Consider the following 15,709-nt stretch of genomic DNA (forward strand, 5'->3'; position numbering starts at 1 on the left):
TTTTTTTTTTTTTTTTTGGTACTAGAGATTGAATCCAGGGGCCACTGAGTCACATCCCTAGTCTTTTTTGTTTATTTATTTTTATTTTGAGATGGGATCTCACTAAGTGTCTCAGGGCCTCACTAAATTGCTGAGGATAGTTTTGAACTTGCAATTCTCCTGCCTTAACCTCGTAAGCCGCTGGGATCACAGGTGGGTACCATCATCCCTGGCCTGAGGGTATTATTGACCTGGAAATTACATGCAAGTTATCATGGCAGAATATGTAAGTTGGTGACTAAAAATATGGATTAAATGCAGATTGTATTTTTTGAAAAACATCATTCTGAAGGTCATAAGGTCATAAGGTCATTGATCAACTTTTTATGTATTCTCTGCCTAAGAAAATAGATAATGGATAATTGTATGCCTTGTAATTTCCATCCTTTTATTTGTTATATTGTTAAACACATTGTCCCTCTCCAAGGTAATTCCTTGGGGTGAAGTCTATGCTGAGCACTTACGTTGCATCTGCAAGCATACCTAGCATGGGGCTCCATTCATAGGAGTTGGGATACCGATCAACATTTATCAACTGCCTCTGATGGTGACACTGCTGTCACTGTCTTTTTTCCTCCTAGCTTTCTGAAGGCCTGGCCACCCAGCAGACTCTTCGTGACCTGCAGCCCTTCACCACATACTCCATTGGGGTAGAGGCCTGCACCTGCTTCGACTGTTGCAGCAAAGGGCCAACGGCTGAGCTGAGGACTCATCCTGCTCCACCCTCAGGAGTGTCCTCTCCCCAGGTCCAGACGCTGGCCTCAAGGACCGCCTCCTTCCAGTGGAGTCCCCCACTCTTCCCCAATGGTGTCATTCAAAGGTAGTGAGTCACCTGGAAGGATGATTAAACCAGAGAGACAGGCACACAGGCATATGGCTACCTAGAACTACCTAGAACTACCCAAGAAGGGACAGATGTACCTAGAGCCCAACAGATTTGTTTGAATAATAATGTTTCCTGCAAAGTGCTTAAGACATAATATCAACTAATAATGGAAAGATGAACAATAACATCACCTTTACTTAAGAAAGACAATACACTGTGTTTACATTCGTGAAAAGAATATACTCCTCTGGGGCTGGAAATGCAGGGCACATACTTAGCATGCCCAAGGCACTAGGTTCAATCTCCAGCTCCAAGTAAATAAATAAAAGAATATACTTTAAAAAAAAAAAGGAGAAGAAGAATATGCTCCTCCTTGTGGTTCCCTGGAATCAAACATTGCATAAGCCTTAGCTGAAGCATAAGGAAACTGTATGGTTAGATTAGAATTGCCCTGATCTAATTTCAAATGTTATAATGAAGTTACTTCAAAATAATCTAGAATGGGAAAAAAAAGATTTTCTTTATTCTAAACAGAGGAGAATAAGTTATCATTCTACTTTTAAAATAGACAAATAATCAACAAAAATGAGTAGTGACTGGGTGGAGGGAAACTTATGCAAAGATGGTAACTTCTGTTATTTCTCTGGCGACCTCCACTGCTCATTCCCAACAGTATTAATAAAGTATTTCTCAGAGCAGTTTGCTGTAAATAGAAATTTTAAAGAGATTATAGTTCAATGAAAACAAAAAAAAATGTCTTTCCACAAAATATAACCAGTTTTAAAGAGAGAGCTAAGCAAATTCCATTACCTGTCTGCTCCTGATCTATCCACTGTCATTGCAGCTATGAGCTCCACCTCCACGTGGCCTGCCCTCCTGAGTCAGCCTTACCCTGTACTCCCAGCCAAACAGAGGTCAAGTACAGTGGGCCAGGGCAGAGAGCCAGCCTGGAGGGGCTCCAGCCTTACACCACCTACAAGCTGAGAGTGGTGGCACACAACGAGGCGGGCGGCACGGCTTCCCAGTGGATCAGCTTCACCACCCAGAAGGAGTGTGAGTGAACATCAGCTACCCTAAACCAGAGAGAGAGGGAGGTAGCCATGGAACTCAGGGAAACCACTTTTGAACAGGATTGAGTGTTTATTATGTGGAAGGTCATTGAGACGTCAATGAAGATGACTATTGAAGAAACAATGCCCAATTGTTTAACAGTCTTGGAGGCAAAGGGCACATGTAGGAAGATCTTTCCAGTAGTGAAACCCAATGTAGAGGAAGTTAGGCCATGAAAGGGAAGAAAGTAAATGGACAAACGCTGTAGCCCATTGTTGAAAGAAGTTTGCCTCTCCTTTCCTTTTCAAATCATATGACATCATCCCTCGCATTTCCAGAAAGCACCCAGATACGGCACTACCAGGAAAAGCAAAAGGGCAATTTAGTGCAGAGATGGGCAGTAAACTAATTAATTTTTAATCAACTAATTAATTTTTTATAAAATAACTTCTTTTCAGATTTTATAAGGTCTATACATCCATTGCTTTAAAATGGCAAATACAAAAAGTATTAAGAAAAAAAAGAAGTACTTATCAGAACCAGCTACATAATTTGTGGGGCCTAGTGAAAAATGAAAATAGGGGGTTCCTTGTGCAAAAGTCATTAAGAGTTCCAGGAGAGTGACAGCAGAGCATCAGACCAAGCTCTAGACTCTCCTCTTTAGAAGGGTCTGGGTACCCACCTAGCTCCCATGGGCACAAAGTCAGTTTTGCCCATAATCCCACCGCCGAGGCAAGTGCTGTTAACAGTTTTGCATGCTCAATTCTTTTAATTTCTGTTCTCTATATAATTTTATTACATGCCTGAGATGATACTCTAAATAAAAATTAAATACCCTGCTTTTCATACTTCACTTTATACTTATACTTTTCATTTGCATTTTCCATATTTTAAACAATTCTTCAGCCACCAAGTTTAATGGCTGTGTAGTATTCCATACATGAATTGACTGGGCATTTTAATTGTTTTCAGTATTTCCCTATTTAATGTGATGACGAAAATTTTTGTTTGATTGTGTCATTGTCTTCTCAAATTTCAATCAATGAAATGTATTGCTCCAAATATTTTAAGGTTTTAGATACCTATTGTAATTTACTTTCCAGAAAGATTATATTAGATTATGATCTCACATAAAATACCCTATTTAGCATTGAATACATCATTTATAAAAGCAAGAACTGTGCATTCACTGAAGTCCAGTGCCTCATACATGGACGTCCATATGTCTGAGCACCACATAGGAAGGTGTTAGTATTGGTTATAGGTCATGCCTAGAGAGGACTTGCTTATTCCTGGCACTGCTTAAGTATTTTACAAATAATCCTTACAACAAACCCAGGAAGTGTGTACTATTAGTATCCCACTTTACAGACGAGAAAACTGAGGCAGGATAATGATTATATCTTATGATTCTAGGGGGCCATTCACATTGACTGTAATCTGAACTGAGGTTGCTGAACTCACACAATGAGGTGGCTCTGAACTTGAAACAGATCTTAAAAAACTTAGCCCGTTTTTCACATTTAGTAAATGCACCCTCATGATTCCCTCATGAATTAACTTCCTACTCTCTAAAGATTTCCAGCCTCCCCTGCTTCCCACACACCCACAACCAGGCTCCTCCTTTCCTTCCACACACCCACAACCAGGCATCCTCCTCTCAGTTTCTCCTCTGCAAACTCCTTGCCTTGTGAGTTACAAGGAAAAGAGAAATCATGAGTCAGCAATATGCTTCCCTTTCCATCCCAGACAGACAAACCTATCTGTACCATTCCTGCTAGCAATAAGGAAGGGAGAGTTCTTGTTCCTCCTGATATATACCTGCCTCCTGTGGGTGAGTGCTGTCCCCTTCGCTAGGGACCACCCCTCTCTGTCCTTAGCCTTCAGTGTATCCCACTTAGACTCAAAGCTGTTCCTCTGTCTTTAATGCTAAAGCTAGCCAGCAAGCCCCGCCTCCCCCACAGCTGCTGCCCACTCTCCTGTTCACAGGAACCAGAAGGGTCTACACATGCGCTGCCCATCCTCTCTTCCCACTTACTGGTTAGCTTCCTCATCACTCTAAGTTTGCCCTTGACCCCCCACCCCCCGCTGATGAATCCAGCAAACATGGTTCTCCAGTGGTCACCTTTATTGACTTCTCAACATCATTCAATGCAATTGAACCTTCAGTCCTTTTTTAAAACAGTGGTTTCCTTGAGGTTTCATGACAAGCCTCTCCTGGTTTCCATCCTGCTTCTTTGAATATTCCTTTTGATCAACTTTTTTTGGTGGGTCTTCCATTAACCAAGTGCTTCAAATCTCAGTTCTAAATTTACCCTCCCTTCCTATCCCCTCTTTCCCCCTTTTCCCCCTCCCCTTCTCTCCTCTCCTCTTCCCTCTTCAACTGGGTTCATGTATTGCAAGGCTTCAGTTCCAAAGGAAGGGTGACCCTCAATGGGCATCTTCGACCTAAGTCCTCTATTTTGAAATTCGGACTACATCATGGACCTCTCCCTCTGGACTTCTTGTGACTAGTTTAGATTCAACAGGCCACAAACAGAGTTTTCTTCTTTCCCTTTTGAAATCTCTTCTTCTAGTCTTCAGTGTCCCCACCACTGGGCACAGTGTCTTAGACTCCCTAAGATAGTGTTTAATGAGTGAGTGAGAGCACTTAAAACTTCCTGTGTTTGTTGTTGGTAGCAATCAGATTTTTTTTTTTTTTGGTCACCCATACTATTAAAACAATTCTTTGTTGTTTTATACTGGAGATAGAACCTAAGGGTGTCTCCTACTGAGCTATATCCTCAACTCTTTTTAAAAAAAAAAAAAAAAAATTATTTTTAGACAGGATCTCACTAAGTTGCTGAGGCTGGTCTCAAATTTGTGATCCTCCTGCCTCAACCTCCTGAGTAGCTGAGATTACAGGTTTGGGCCAACGTGTCCTTACAATAGTTCTTAATAATGTCTACTCTATAATTTTATAATCTCCTTCACAATATATACGTAAACCAATTTTGCTAATTATTTCACTTTTTGAGGGTGATGGCCCAAAAGCCAAAGAAAAGCTAGGTGAAGGTTGTAGGTTATAACCAATTCTCTTTTTGTTTTTTCATGAAGCTTAATTTTTGCCAGATATTTTATTCTTATACTTGAAGAATGAACTGAACAAATTGAAGAGTTCCTTCCAGTTTTTCTTTCACTTTGGAGAAATGACTTAAAGCTAGACCAGCACCCAAGAAGAAAGTTTCCTTTAATCCACTACTGGATCTACAGAAAAATATTAGACATGACTTGGTTTTTGAGTACCATTTATGCTATTATTAACTCATTATGCACACTGGTAGAAAGAAAAGGTGGATCAGAGAATATAAACGAGAAAATTAATTTAAAAATAGTATGTGTGGTTCTATATAAATGTGATCACATACACACCCAAGAAAGGGGTTATAGAAGTCTAGCAACATATTAACCCCTCCCACACATACACATGAATTACACTTTCAGTGGAAGAGCAGAGGTGAAGTGTAACTACTTAGCAACTGGTCTTGTTGAGTGGAAAATATTCTGGATTTTGAAGCACTTGCCAATTTCCATGGTGTAAATACCCTCACTATGGTTGATTTCATGTCACTGACATGGCAGCACTGGACACAGAATTAGGAAGAGATGGGTAGTGATAAATCATTTTGTAATATTTCTATCATCCAGATCCTAAAGGTGTAAATAACCTCGAGTGGATAGATAGTAGTAAACTGTAATGAAATAATGAAAAAGAAATTTTGCAAGTTACTTTTGTTTTAACACAATTAAGTTTATACAATTTAACTTTTAATAATGGCTGGGTTTAATGACTAACTCACAAAACTCCTGAGTATTTAACCAGGATGAGCCAGCTTTAACACATCACCAGGGAGCACCCAAAAATGGATTAGTATTTTGTGCTTCTTTAAATAAGTGCGTACTGATTACAACAAAGCAGCATGTGCTTTGGAGTTAAGCAGGTCTGGGTTCGGATTCTTGGTCTCTTACCTTGCCTTGACATTAGGCAAGATGTTTGACCTCTCTGAGCCTGAAAACTTAGGAGCCAACCTTTACAGGATTTCTGAGGATTTAATGAGAAAATATGTCAACTACTAACGATATAGTAGCTCTTAATATTTTCTCAGTCTCCTGGGTGGTGTTGAGGGGGGGGGGTAGTTACATAAACCCATGATTCCTCATTATTTTTAATGCTTACTCTTTCCCCCCAGGAAGTCTCCAAATTCTAAATGATGGGGTTCCTACTTTCTTACTATTTATAAGCTTTCTCTTTTTTTGTATTGATATAGGGAGAAGAGGAGACCCTATTGGGTCAAAAGAACAGGGAAGCCACAGACAAATTACAATAGTGTGTTCTATTGTGATTTTAGGCAGGATTGGTGTTAGAAAAGCATAGATATTTACAGAAGATTTGATAACTTTTGGTAGTTGCAGATAATTTTTCTTATGGATTTATGAAAATGTCTTATTTTAAAGGATAGGACTCACATGTGTCTTTAAGGTTTAATCTTATGATTACAAAGCATAATTATTTCTTATTTTGTTTTATTCCCTAATACCAGCAACAGATGGGTTTATTTTCTTTAAAGAACAGATATCCAATTTATTCTCACTGTTTACTTCTTTTCTTAAAAGCCAATTTAGCATATAGATGGAGCTTAATGCTTCTACAAATGTATTGATTATTTTGGAGAAACTGAAAGCTCTTGAAATAAATCTCTTCTGACTTGACAAGAGGCTATAGTAACTCTCCATTTGTTTCTGCAAAAATTATTTGATAGAAAATTTTAAGATGAGTCCCAGTTAAGAATTTTTGTTTTGTTTTGTTTTAGTAAGGGGCTGAAAAAATCCAAAGACAATGTGCCTGTAAAATGCACTCAAAAGTTTTTTCTATATCTGATACAGTACTTAGGAGACCCGAGCTTGATTATCTACTAATGTACTGTGCTATTGATTGATTAGTCAGGGCGATGAATTATTATAGTTGAATTGCTGTTTGCAAAGCTTTTTAACTATCTTGGAAAACAAACTAACAGTTAAAGAAAAAGCTTTAAAAATAAATGGGTGCCAAAAGAACATAATTCACCATCTAAGCAGTTTGGTTTGGAGAAAAAATATATTAACTTCATCTAGTCCTCGGGGCTTTGTAGCAATAAATATTGATTTGATATGAAAAATAGCTATCTACCGTAGTTAATAGTGTTAAGGACATTTTACCTGTTAAAAGAGGGAAAACGCAACAAAATATGAGCTCCTGGGTTATGTTGGTGTGCAGAGCCATTGTATGTTAATAGTTGTATTTATAAAACACCACTCTCCATTGATTTTTTTGGAAAGCAGGTGCAAAGTTGCTGAGAAAGCATTTCACATATGTTCTCATTGGTTTTCTTTTTACCCCAACATCATTTTTGTAGTTGGTTCCAGAAATGCTGGAGGTTTTTTTTTTTCTTTTTAAATTTTGCTCATATTAAAAATTTTTTAAAATTAGAAAAGCATGCCCATGCTCTATGCACCCCCACTGAGGTTTCCGTTTCTAGAACATATACCTTTCTCCCAGCAGTGCCTCAGTACCGGGCCCCCTTTTCAGTGGACAGCAATCTATCAATGGTGTGTGTCGACTGGAGTGGCTCTTTCCTTCTCAACAGCCGGCTGAAGGAGTATGTGTTGATGGACGGAGGACAGCGAGTGTACAGTGGCCTGGACACCACCTTGTACATACCACGGACGACAGACAAAAGTTAGTCTCTGACCCCCACTACTTACACGGAGCTCTGTTCCCAGCTTTATGAGATGTTCAATCTGAAAGGTGACCAACAGATGCTTGTCATTAAAATGTCTTGGTTTAAGTGGCCACTTCTCATGGAAAAGTTATAGCTCAGAGTAAATAAGGTTTTCCTTCCCATTTGCTGCCTGATGCACTGCAGTTAGCATTTCCAGGGGAGAGCGCTTCTTCTAGGTGACTTGAGTGTCCCTGGGAAGCAATAAGAACTGAGGGGAGGTAGCGTTCATGAGTTCATGAGAGAAATAGCACCTAGGTGTTGTCAGTGAGTATCCTAAAATCATGTACTTCTAGGGCTAACAGGAATTTTCTTGCTGTATCTCCAGACAGCTCTATCAACCAGTGATAGAACCAACCTCTACCTCTTAAGAACCCTGCTAGGCACAGTAGTGCATGCCTGTAATCCCATTGGTTTGAGAGGCTGAGGCAGGAGGATCAAGAGTTCAAAGCCAGCCTCAGCAAAAAATGAGGCGCTAAGCAACTCAGTGAGACCCTGTCTCTAAATAAAATACAGAACAGGGCTGGGATGTGGCTCAGTGGTCAAGTGCCCCTGAGTTCAATCCCCAATACCAAAACCAAACAAAAATCCTTAGTAAGGGGTTTCCTTAATTTCCTTGATATCAGTCCCAGAAGGAACAACCTCTTCCCTGTGGTCTGAATTCCTTCTCCCTCTTGAATTGAATGTCCTTTCTTTGTGTTTTCAGTCTTATTAAATCGAAATGATGAAAAGCTTTTCAAGGTATAGGATTTTCCAGTAAAGCTTTTCAAGGTATAGGATTTTCCAGTAATTAGCATTGTCACAGGACCAAGAGATTGGAATCATTTTAAGCAATCTGGATTCATATAATAAATTGATCAGGGAAGTTTTTAGTTTTGATTTACTTGAAAATGCTTTGTTTATTTTGGCTAGAAGGTGGAGGAAAACAATGAGCTCCTGCATTGTGTTCATAGTATTTGAAATTTAATAACAGTTTTACAGTGATTCAGCTACACTATTTATTCATGGTTACAACAGCTCTTAGGCAGCTTGTGATGGGAAGATGGCCAGACAATCAGGAGCTCTGGATTCTATGTGACCAGGCCTCTAGCCATCTGCGGGAGCTTGCAAGAGTTGCAGGTTATGCAAGAGGAATTTAGATCGTGTGGTTTCCATGATCCCTTGTGAGCTTTCCTGTTTAGTAAGAAACTCTGGGTCACTGAGTGGAAGACACAGCTGAGGGTTTTAAAGGACCAAGCTTAAGGAATATGGAGAACAAGATATATTTGTCTATTATTCTTTACTCCACTGATAATTCTTTTCCTTTGCTGTATAAACTCTAATCTTCTTTAGCTCTATTACATATGGATATGCAATTATTACACTAATCATAGCTCTTTTTCTGGATGACATTTTAATTAGAAATAAGTTTGCATATTAGATGTTAGTCAGCTTTCTGTCACTCTAACAAATCAGCTTATAAAGAGAAAAGGTTTACTCTGGCTCACAGTCTGGGAGGTTCCAGTTCTTGTCCATTGGCCCTATGGCTTTGGGCCTATGGCTGGGGAACACATCATGGTGGGAGAATGTGGTGAAGCAAAACTGCTCACCTTGACCAGGAAGCAAAGAAGAGTGAGGAGAGGGAGCTGGGGTCCCACAACCACCTTAAAGGCACAGCCTCAGTGACCTGAAAGCCTCCCACTAGGCCCCATCTCTTAAAAGTTTCACCATGTCGGAGTTTGTGCCCCCTTGGGGTTTTTGGGGGAACTTTAACATTTATACTATGGTATTAGGTAAAACCCCACAACTGAAATCCTGGTTTCAGATTTTTCGTGGTCTGACACCCTGCTACTTTAAAAGAAAGCCCCCTATTTGTAGGAGTTAAATATCTGAGTCATTTACTAGTTCTTCCTTTTGTCTAGCCTTCTTTTTCCAGGTCATCTGTACTACGGATGTGGGAAGTGTTAAGACACCATTGGTCCAATATGATACCTCTACTAGATTTGGTAAACATTTAATTCAAATTGTATATAATGTATTTTCCTCAAGCATGTGTACGTTTGTATGTGTTTATGCTTAGATTTATTGCATGGATTTTATGGAAGGAATTGAGTGTTATAAATTTTTTTAAGTCCTCATGGAACTTCCATTAGGTAAGGAGTGAAGATAGACTTTTAACATGTCAAGTCACTGAACTGTAAATGTGGAAAAGACCGGAGAGATCTGACTAAACTTGTCCCCTGACCACAAATCTTGTCTAAAGAGTTTTATGACTTTGTGTACAAAAAAAAAAGTATTGCATAGAGAAAGTCTGAGGAAAGAGAGATGAGAGGAGAAATTTGATCCAGTCGGTGTTGATCCTAAAGGTAATATTCTGGATTCAGTGCCTAAAATGGCAAATTGGAGAAATTTCCATCCATATCTTTTATAGCAAGATTCTGACTTCCTATTAATATACCAAGTAATTTAGCTGAAGAGAAGAAATTGTAATTTTTAAGGAGCAACTTTTAAATTTAGTTCTACCTGTAACCCTTGAATCTAACCCATGCAGTACTTTGTAACTTCAAAAGGCAAGTTAGAGAAATGGAAAAATCATTTCCATTAGAGCAGGGTTGGGATTGATACCTTATTTTAAATTCCAGTAATTAATGCTATATCAAATTTGCTCGCACATACACTCTTTTGTCCCCAAATAAACATGTCCCCAAATTCTGAAACACAGGTGAACATATTTATTCTTATTAAAAACAATTTCAATCTGTAAAATATCATTCTATATTTCCAACTTTACACATCTGGGTGCCACATAAAATTTCTTACAACTAATACGAGTCCTCCCATACTCTTTATCTCATTTAATTTAATAGAGACTGTGAGAGACAAAAGACCTCATTTGGAGTTCTTTTAGCAACTCTAGTCTTTTCCCAAGTGGATGATAGAGGTCTGAGGGGCAAAGGAATTATCCAGAAATGGTCTGCAAGCTTCTTGCTAAAATGTCAAGTCCAATATGATTTTTTCTGTTGACTCGTGGCCCAGGACTTTTTCTCTAGCCATAGTTCTCCATGTCAGTGGACATCAGCATCACCTCAGTGTGCTTGTTTCTTGCAGTTTCCCAGCCCCTAGTAGAGATCCAGAATCTCAGGTTGAGGTGTCTACTTTAAGTCCTACCCAGTGATTCAGACACAGGGGCCCAGGACCACATGGTGGCCAATACCCCCTCCCACAGCAACCTCTGAGAAGGGATTTACTTGACACTGCTTGTATGTTGGGGTTTTCTTTGCAGTTGAAGCCCAGGCACTGGAGTCCCATCCCCTGACCAATGAACCTCCCACTTGATGTCCAAGTGCAGCCCCTTAAAGTCAGTGGGTACTTTGAAAAGGAAAAAAAGGGAAGGATAGAGATACCATCCTAACTCTGAGCTCTTTATAAAAGAGGAGGAACAGCTCATCAGCTCCTGAATACAAATTGAGGTTTCCATTGCTGAGCAGAGCAGTGAAAGGTGGCTCTCGTGTCTGGAGGCTGGGCTCTGGGCAGAGCTGAGGGAAGGAACTCTGAGGACTGTGCAGATTCCAAGATGTGGTGCCTAGCTGATACCCATGGTCAGGTTTAATTTTTGTAATAGAACTTCTGAAATGTTCCTGTTCATTGCCTGAAGGCAGCCTCCAAGCAGGAAAGAGGCAGAGACCTCATTTCCTTCAGCCGGTTCTGAGCCGTCACTCCCTTTTGAGGTTTCCCTCAGGCATGCCGCCCTCCATTCCCCTGCACGCTCCCAAGCAAGAGGCCCACTGAGCCCATCAGATCAGTTTCTGGAATTCCAGCCTGGTGCCACACATAGAGGAAACTCAGCTCTTCTTAGGAGTAACCAAGGTTTGTTTGTTTTAATCTGACAACACTCATTGGTTCCTAATGAGGCCAATTCCCTCCTGTTGAGGCTTGATCAGAGCTTTGGCTTTAATCCTTCATGTCAGAGATGAGGAAGTCTCGGCCCAGGGAGTGAAAGTAACTTTCTAAACTATAGAGCTGATCAGAGGTAGTTTTAGGGTTAGCAAAATTTAAAGTTTAAAAGTTCAAACTTTAGTTGTGGTCACTCACTCTTCATCCCTCAGGTATCTCTACCCCAATTTTAAAAACTCTACCCTTTAGCCTTCTTCTGAGAATATGGATGTGAGGTACTGGTAAGCCCTCAAAGTCCTTGAGGGGCTGAAATCGGGGGAGTCTGATCTAAGGGTGAGGAAACATTTTTAACTCTGTCTGTCCTTCTGCCTAGGGCCCCCTGAAGCTCTCAGGCTCACGGCTGCATACCTGCCTGGGCAATTTATACACAGGCTTCTGAGCTGGCCCTGAGGCAGAAGTTGATCTCTAAGACCCCCCTCCTGCTTAGTTTGCCAAACTACTTTATGCTGTTCTGCAGCAATCCCTGGGAGCCTTTCTCCTACACGCCCCAACTTCCAGTTTCCCCCACCCCATTCACAAGACTGGACAATCCCACTACTACCCACCCTTCATCCCAAGAAAGCCCCTAGCCTAGGACCTGGCACAGGGTAAATGCTCATTACATGTGATCTAATTTTATTAGCCTCCTGTGCAGAGAATCATGTCCAACACCTTTGAACACATGAACAGAAATCAGGGATAAGCAGTTCCACTGCTTAAAGGAATTCTTTCATAGGAAGCTTTTTCCAGTGCACATAAGTGATGGTGTGCAGAGCTTTTGCTGTTTACCAGAGAAGCCAGGGGTCAGGAACTGTAAAGATGACCTGTGAGTAAGCACAGACGGTTAACATCACAATGGAAAATGGGATCTCATGTCTCAAATTCCAGTTTGGCTGAAACTTCTCAGGAATGGGGCTGCTAAATGAAGTGAGGGGGAGTTGGACATTCACAGCATGGACAATGTATGTGTCTCTGCTGCAGTAACCCTGGGAAGAACTCATTGCTCAAGATAAGAGTGACACTCCCAATGATATACAGCCATGAGAGAGACCACCCTCAAGGTTATTTTGGTAAAAAGTGCTACATGACAACTCTCTTTCCAGAGACTTGCCAAGGTGGCGAGTTCCATCCTAAATGGCCAGGCCAGGAGTATCAGTTTCGTCTGGGGGGGGGGGGAGCGGCGCTGTAAGGTGCTAGTTACTACCCAGTAACACCCTGAGCCCTCACTGCAGGTTGCACACAAGCACAAACAATAAACATGCTCCAACAGGCACATTGCTTTCAACTCCTTTCAAATTTATTATCAAGTAACAGGGCCAGAGATCACACAATTACCTTCTAATATAATGTTTCCCTTTTCTTTCTGGGTTTTTTTGCAGGCCTGGTGCTAACAACTCCTGGAGAAAAGAAAGGATCAGAGAGCAAAAGCGCAGAATTCTACAGCGAGCTGTGGTTCATCGTGCTAATGGCGATGCTGGGCTTGATCTTGTTAGCCATCTTTCTGTCCCTGATACTACAAAGAAAAATCCACAGGGAACCGTATATTAGAGAAAGGCCCCCCTTGGTACCTCTTCAGAAGAGGATGTCTCCATTGAGCGTCTACCCACCAGGGGACACCCATATGGTATGTATGGGAAGGCTTGGCCTTTTCCAGGTCTCTAGGCAACTTGCTTTTATTTTCCCCTTGGGGAAATATTTCCACAGCTACAGTTTCAAAGAACAAAATGACAGTTATATTTCACTCAGTGCGGGAACCAAGAGAGACTTAACCTAGAACAACTTCCTCATCTTTGGCTATACATTAGAATCACCTGGAAGCTTTAAGAGCAATACCATTGGCTGGGAGTGTAGCTCATTGGTGGAGCATATTGTTTAGCACATATAAGGCTTTCGGTTCAAACTCCAGCACCAAAACAAACAAAAGCAAAATAAGCATTATCCAGAAAGTGTAATGATTTTTTATTGGTCTTGGGTGGGGCCTAAGGATTGGTATTACTTTTTTTTTTTTCCTTTTACTCCAAAAGTGATTTTATTGTGTAACCAGGAAAAAGTAGTTCTGCTTTATAGCTGGAAGTCAGGATGGAACCCAGAGGCTGTTATGTGACTGTGTGATTTGGGAGGACTGGAAATAAAAATGGGAGAGAGAGAAGATGTACTAGAGGTGCTCAGTCTGTCACCAGGCCAAGTCACCGGAGGCCATGGAGAACGGATGGCTCTTCATAGTTCCAGACCATCTACTCCCAAGATAGGTCAGGGGTAGGGTGAGAGCCCCACCCATGGGACAAGAGGGAAAAAAAATGGTCTGTTCCTGTATACCCTTTAGCATTAGGGAAAAGCACAGTGGCACCTAACTGTAAATTTTTGCTAAATGTCTAGACTCAGGAGAAGAGTGGAGGGACTGGCTAGCTCCCTGGGGCTCTAGGCCCAGAGAAAGGGCTCATCTTCCACAGTGAGGCTACTCACAACAGCCATGGAGGGTAAGCAGAAGTGAAATTTGGGGTGTCCCAAGGCACCAGGCAGCATTTCCTGCAACCCCTTCAATCATAATTTAATCATTAGCAGTTGACAAAATGTACCTGCATGTCTAGTGTTTTAAAAACAGTTTTAAACCAAACTGCTCTCACAAAGTTGGAGACATGAGCCAGAGTACAATATGCATTGGTAGAAGTAATACTCACTGGGACCAGAATCTCCTCACCTTCTCAGAATTAGGGGTGGATGGATCCAAATAGGAACAAGCTGGATTCACCCACACAATTCCCCAGAGTGGTCTTCTTTACACTTGTGCAGGTGAAGGGCACCTGCACCACACATAGTCCCTCCTCTCATCTGACACACTCTGCTTTCAGTGCTGCTGTCACCTTTTCCCATGCATCCTTTCCCTCTGATCAGGTAAGGTACCCTTTGCACATCAGATACAAACTGGCAAAAGGACTTTTCTTCACTCTGAATAAAGATATAGACAGGAGTGCCAGTTGGAGAACTTTTTGTGTTTTATTAACAATTTTCAAGGTCACAGTATATAGTATGGCTAAGTTCATGTGCTGGTTTTACTTGCAATTTAATTACTGGCTTGAAGATCCTTTCTCTGCAATACTAAACAAATAATGCCAATGGCGTTCACCTTGGACCTACATGCAATTAATTTCCACCCACTATGTGGTCTTAATTGCAAAACCTGAATATGTATACGCACATATATATGTGTGTGTGTGTATGAATATATATATATTCATACACACACACACATAGTATGAGAATGATTATGCTGTACTTGGAAAAACAATTTATTTAAAACAGTTTTAAACAAGGACTGATGCATCGTTTTTTTCAGTTTGACTCTGTGGCTGATATATCTGATGTGTCCAGCAGTGTCACTCTAAAAAGTTACACCATGCACTTTGAGGTACCTTTGTGTGTTGCATGAATGCATGATCTTTTGCATGGTATGTTTGTTGACTGCCCCAATAAAAAGCAGGAAAATTCCATAGATTGGACAGTTAATTTGGAATCTCTGGACCTTGAGAGCAGCTAGACTTTACCTTATGGCACCTTCTAGGTCCTATCCTAAACATGGAACAACTTTGTCTTGCTGATGTTACTGTTACCATCCGACATGATTTATTTTGGAGGGCGGAACCTTATAACAAGGGGAACTACAGGGCATGTGAAAAGAGAGACGGAGAAGTCAATTTTGTTATGTAAATCCGGGACTTACTTCTAAAATGAAATACAAACTGTGTTCGCCCAGTAGGCAACCAAGAGAGAACATTATTCACCTGGACTGCTCTGGGAAGGGGCACTCTCCAGGCAGCTGCTGGGCCAGCATGCATGAAGGGATTACCTTGTTAACCCACCCTCCATGCCCCACTGTGTGGCAAACCCTTGCCTCACAGGGAACTACAGCAGGGGCACCAGTAGGTGCTGTAGGTGCCAAGAGCATTGGCTATCTAGCATCAGAGTTGACCTTTCCTTTCACATTACCAAGAAACCAAGCCACAGAGTTCCCAGGGCTCACACTGCGAAGTTCCCTAGGACAGTCTGGAGACAGCCATTCCTTTCAATGACACCCTGTGAGATGCAATTC

The 15,709-nt window shown here is 41.0% G+C and overlaps 1 protein-coding gene across 1 annotated transcript in view; it reads left to right on the forward strand.

The window, feature by feature from the left end:
* The window catches only part of Ush2a (usherin), a 740,698-nt gene that overhangs the window by 715,151 nt on the left and 9,838 nt on the right, over positions 1-15,709 (forward strand). The window contains exons 69-73 of the mRNA XM_015483330.2: positions 621-859; positions 1,710-1,918; positions 7,494-7,670; positions 9,612-9,695; positions 13,002-13,246. Of these exons, the coding sequence (XP_015338816.1) occupies positions 621-859; positions 1,710-1,918; positions 7,494-7,670; positions 9,612-9,695; positions 13,002-13,246 (954 nt within the window). The remainder of the gene's footprint in view (positions 1-620; positions 860-1,709; positions 1,919-7,493; positions 7,671-9,611; positions 9,696-13,001; positions 13,247-15,709) is intronic.

Source organism: Marmota marmota, unplaced genomic scaffold (assembly GCF_001458135.2).
Source record: "Marmota marmota marmota unplaced genomic scaffold, marMar, whole genome shotgun sequence".
Lineage (NCBI taxonomy): Eukaryota > Metazoa > Chordata > Mammalia > Rodentia > Sciuridae > Marmota > Marmota marmota.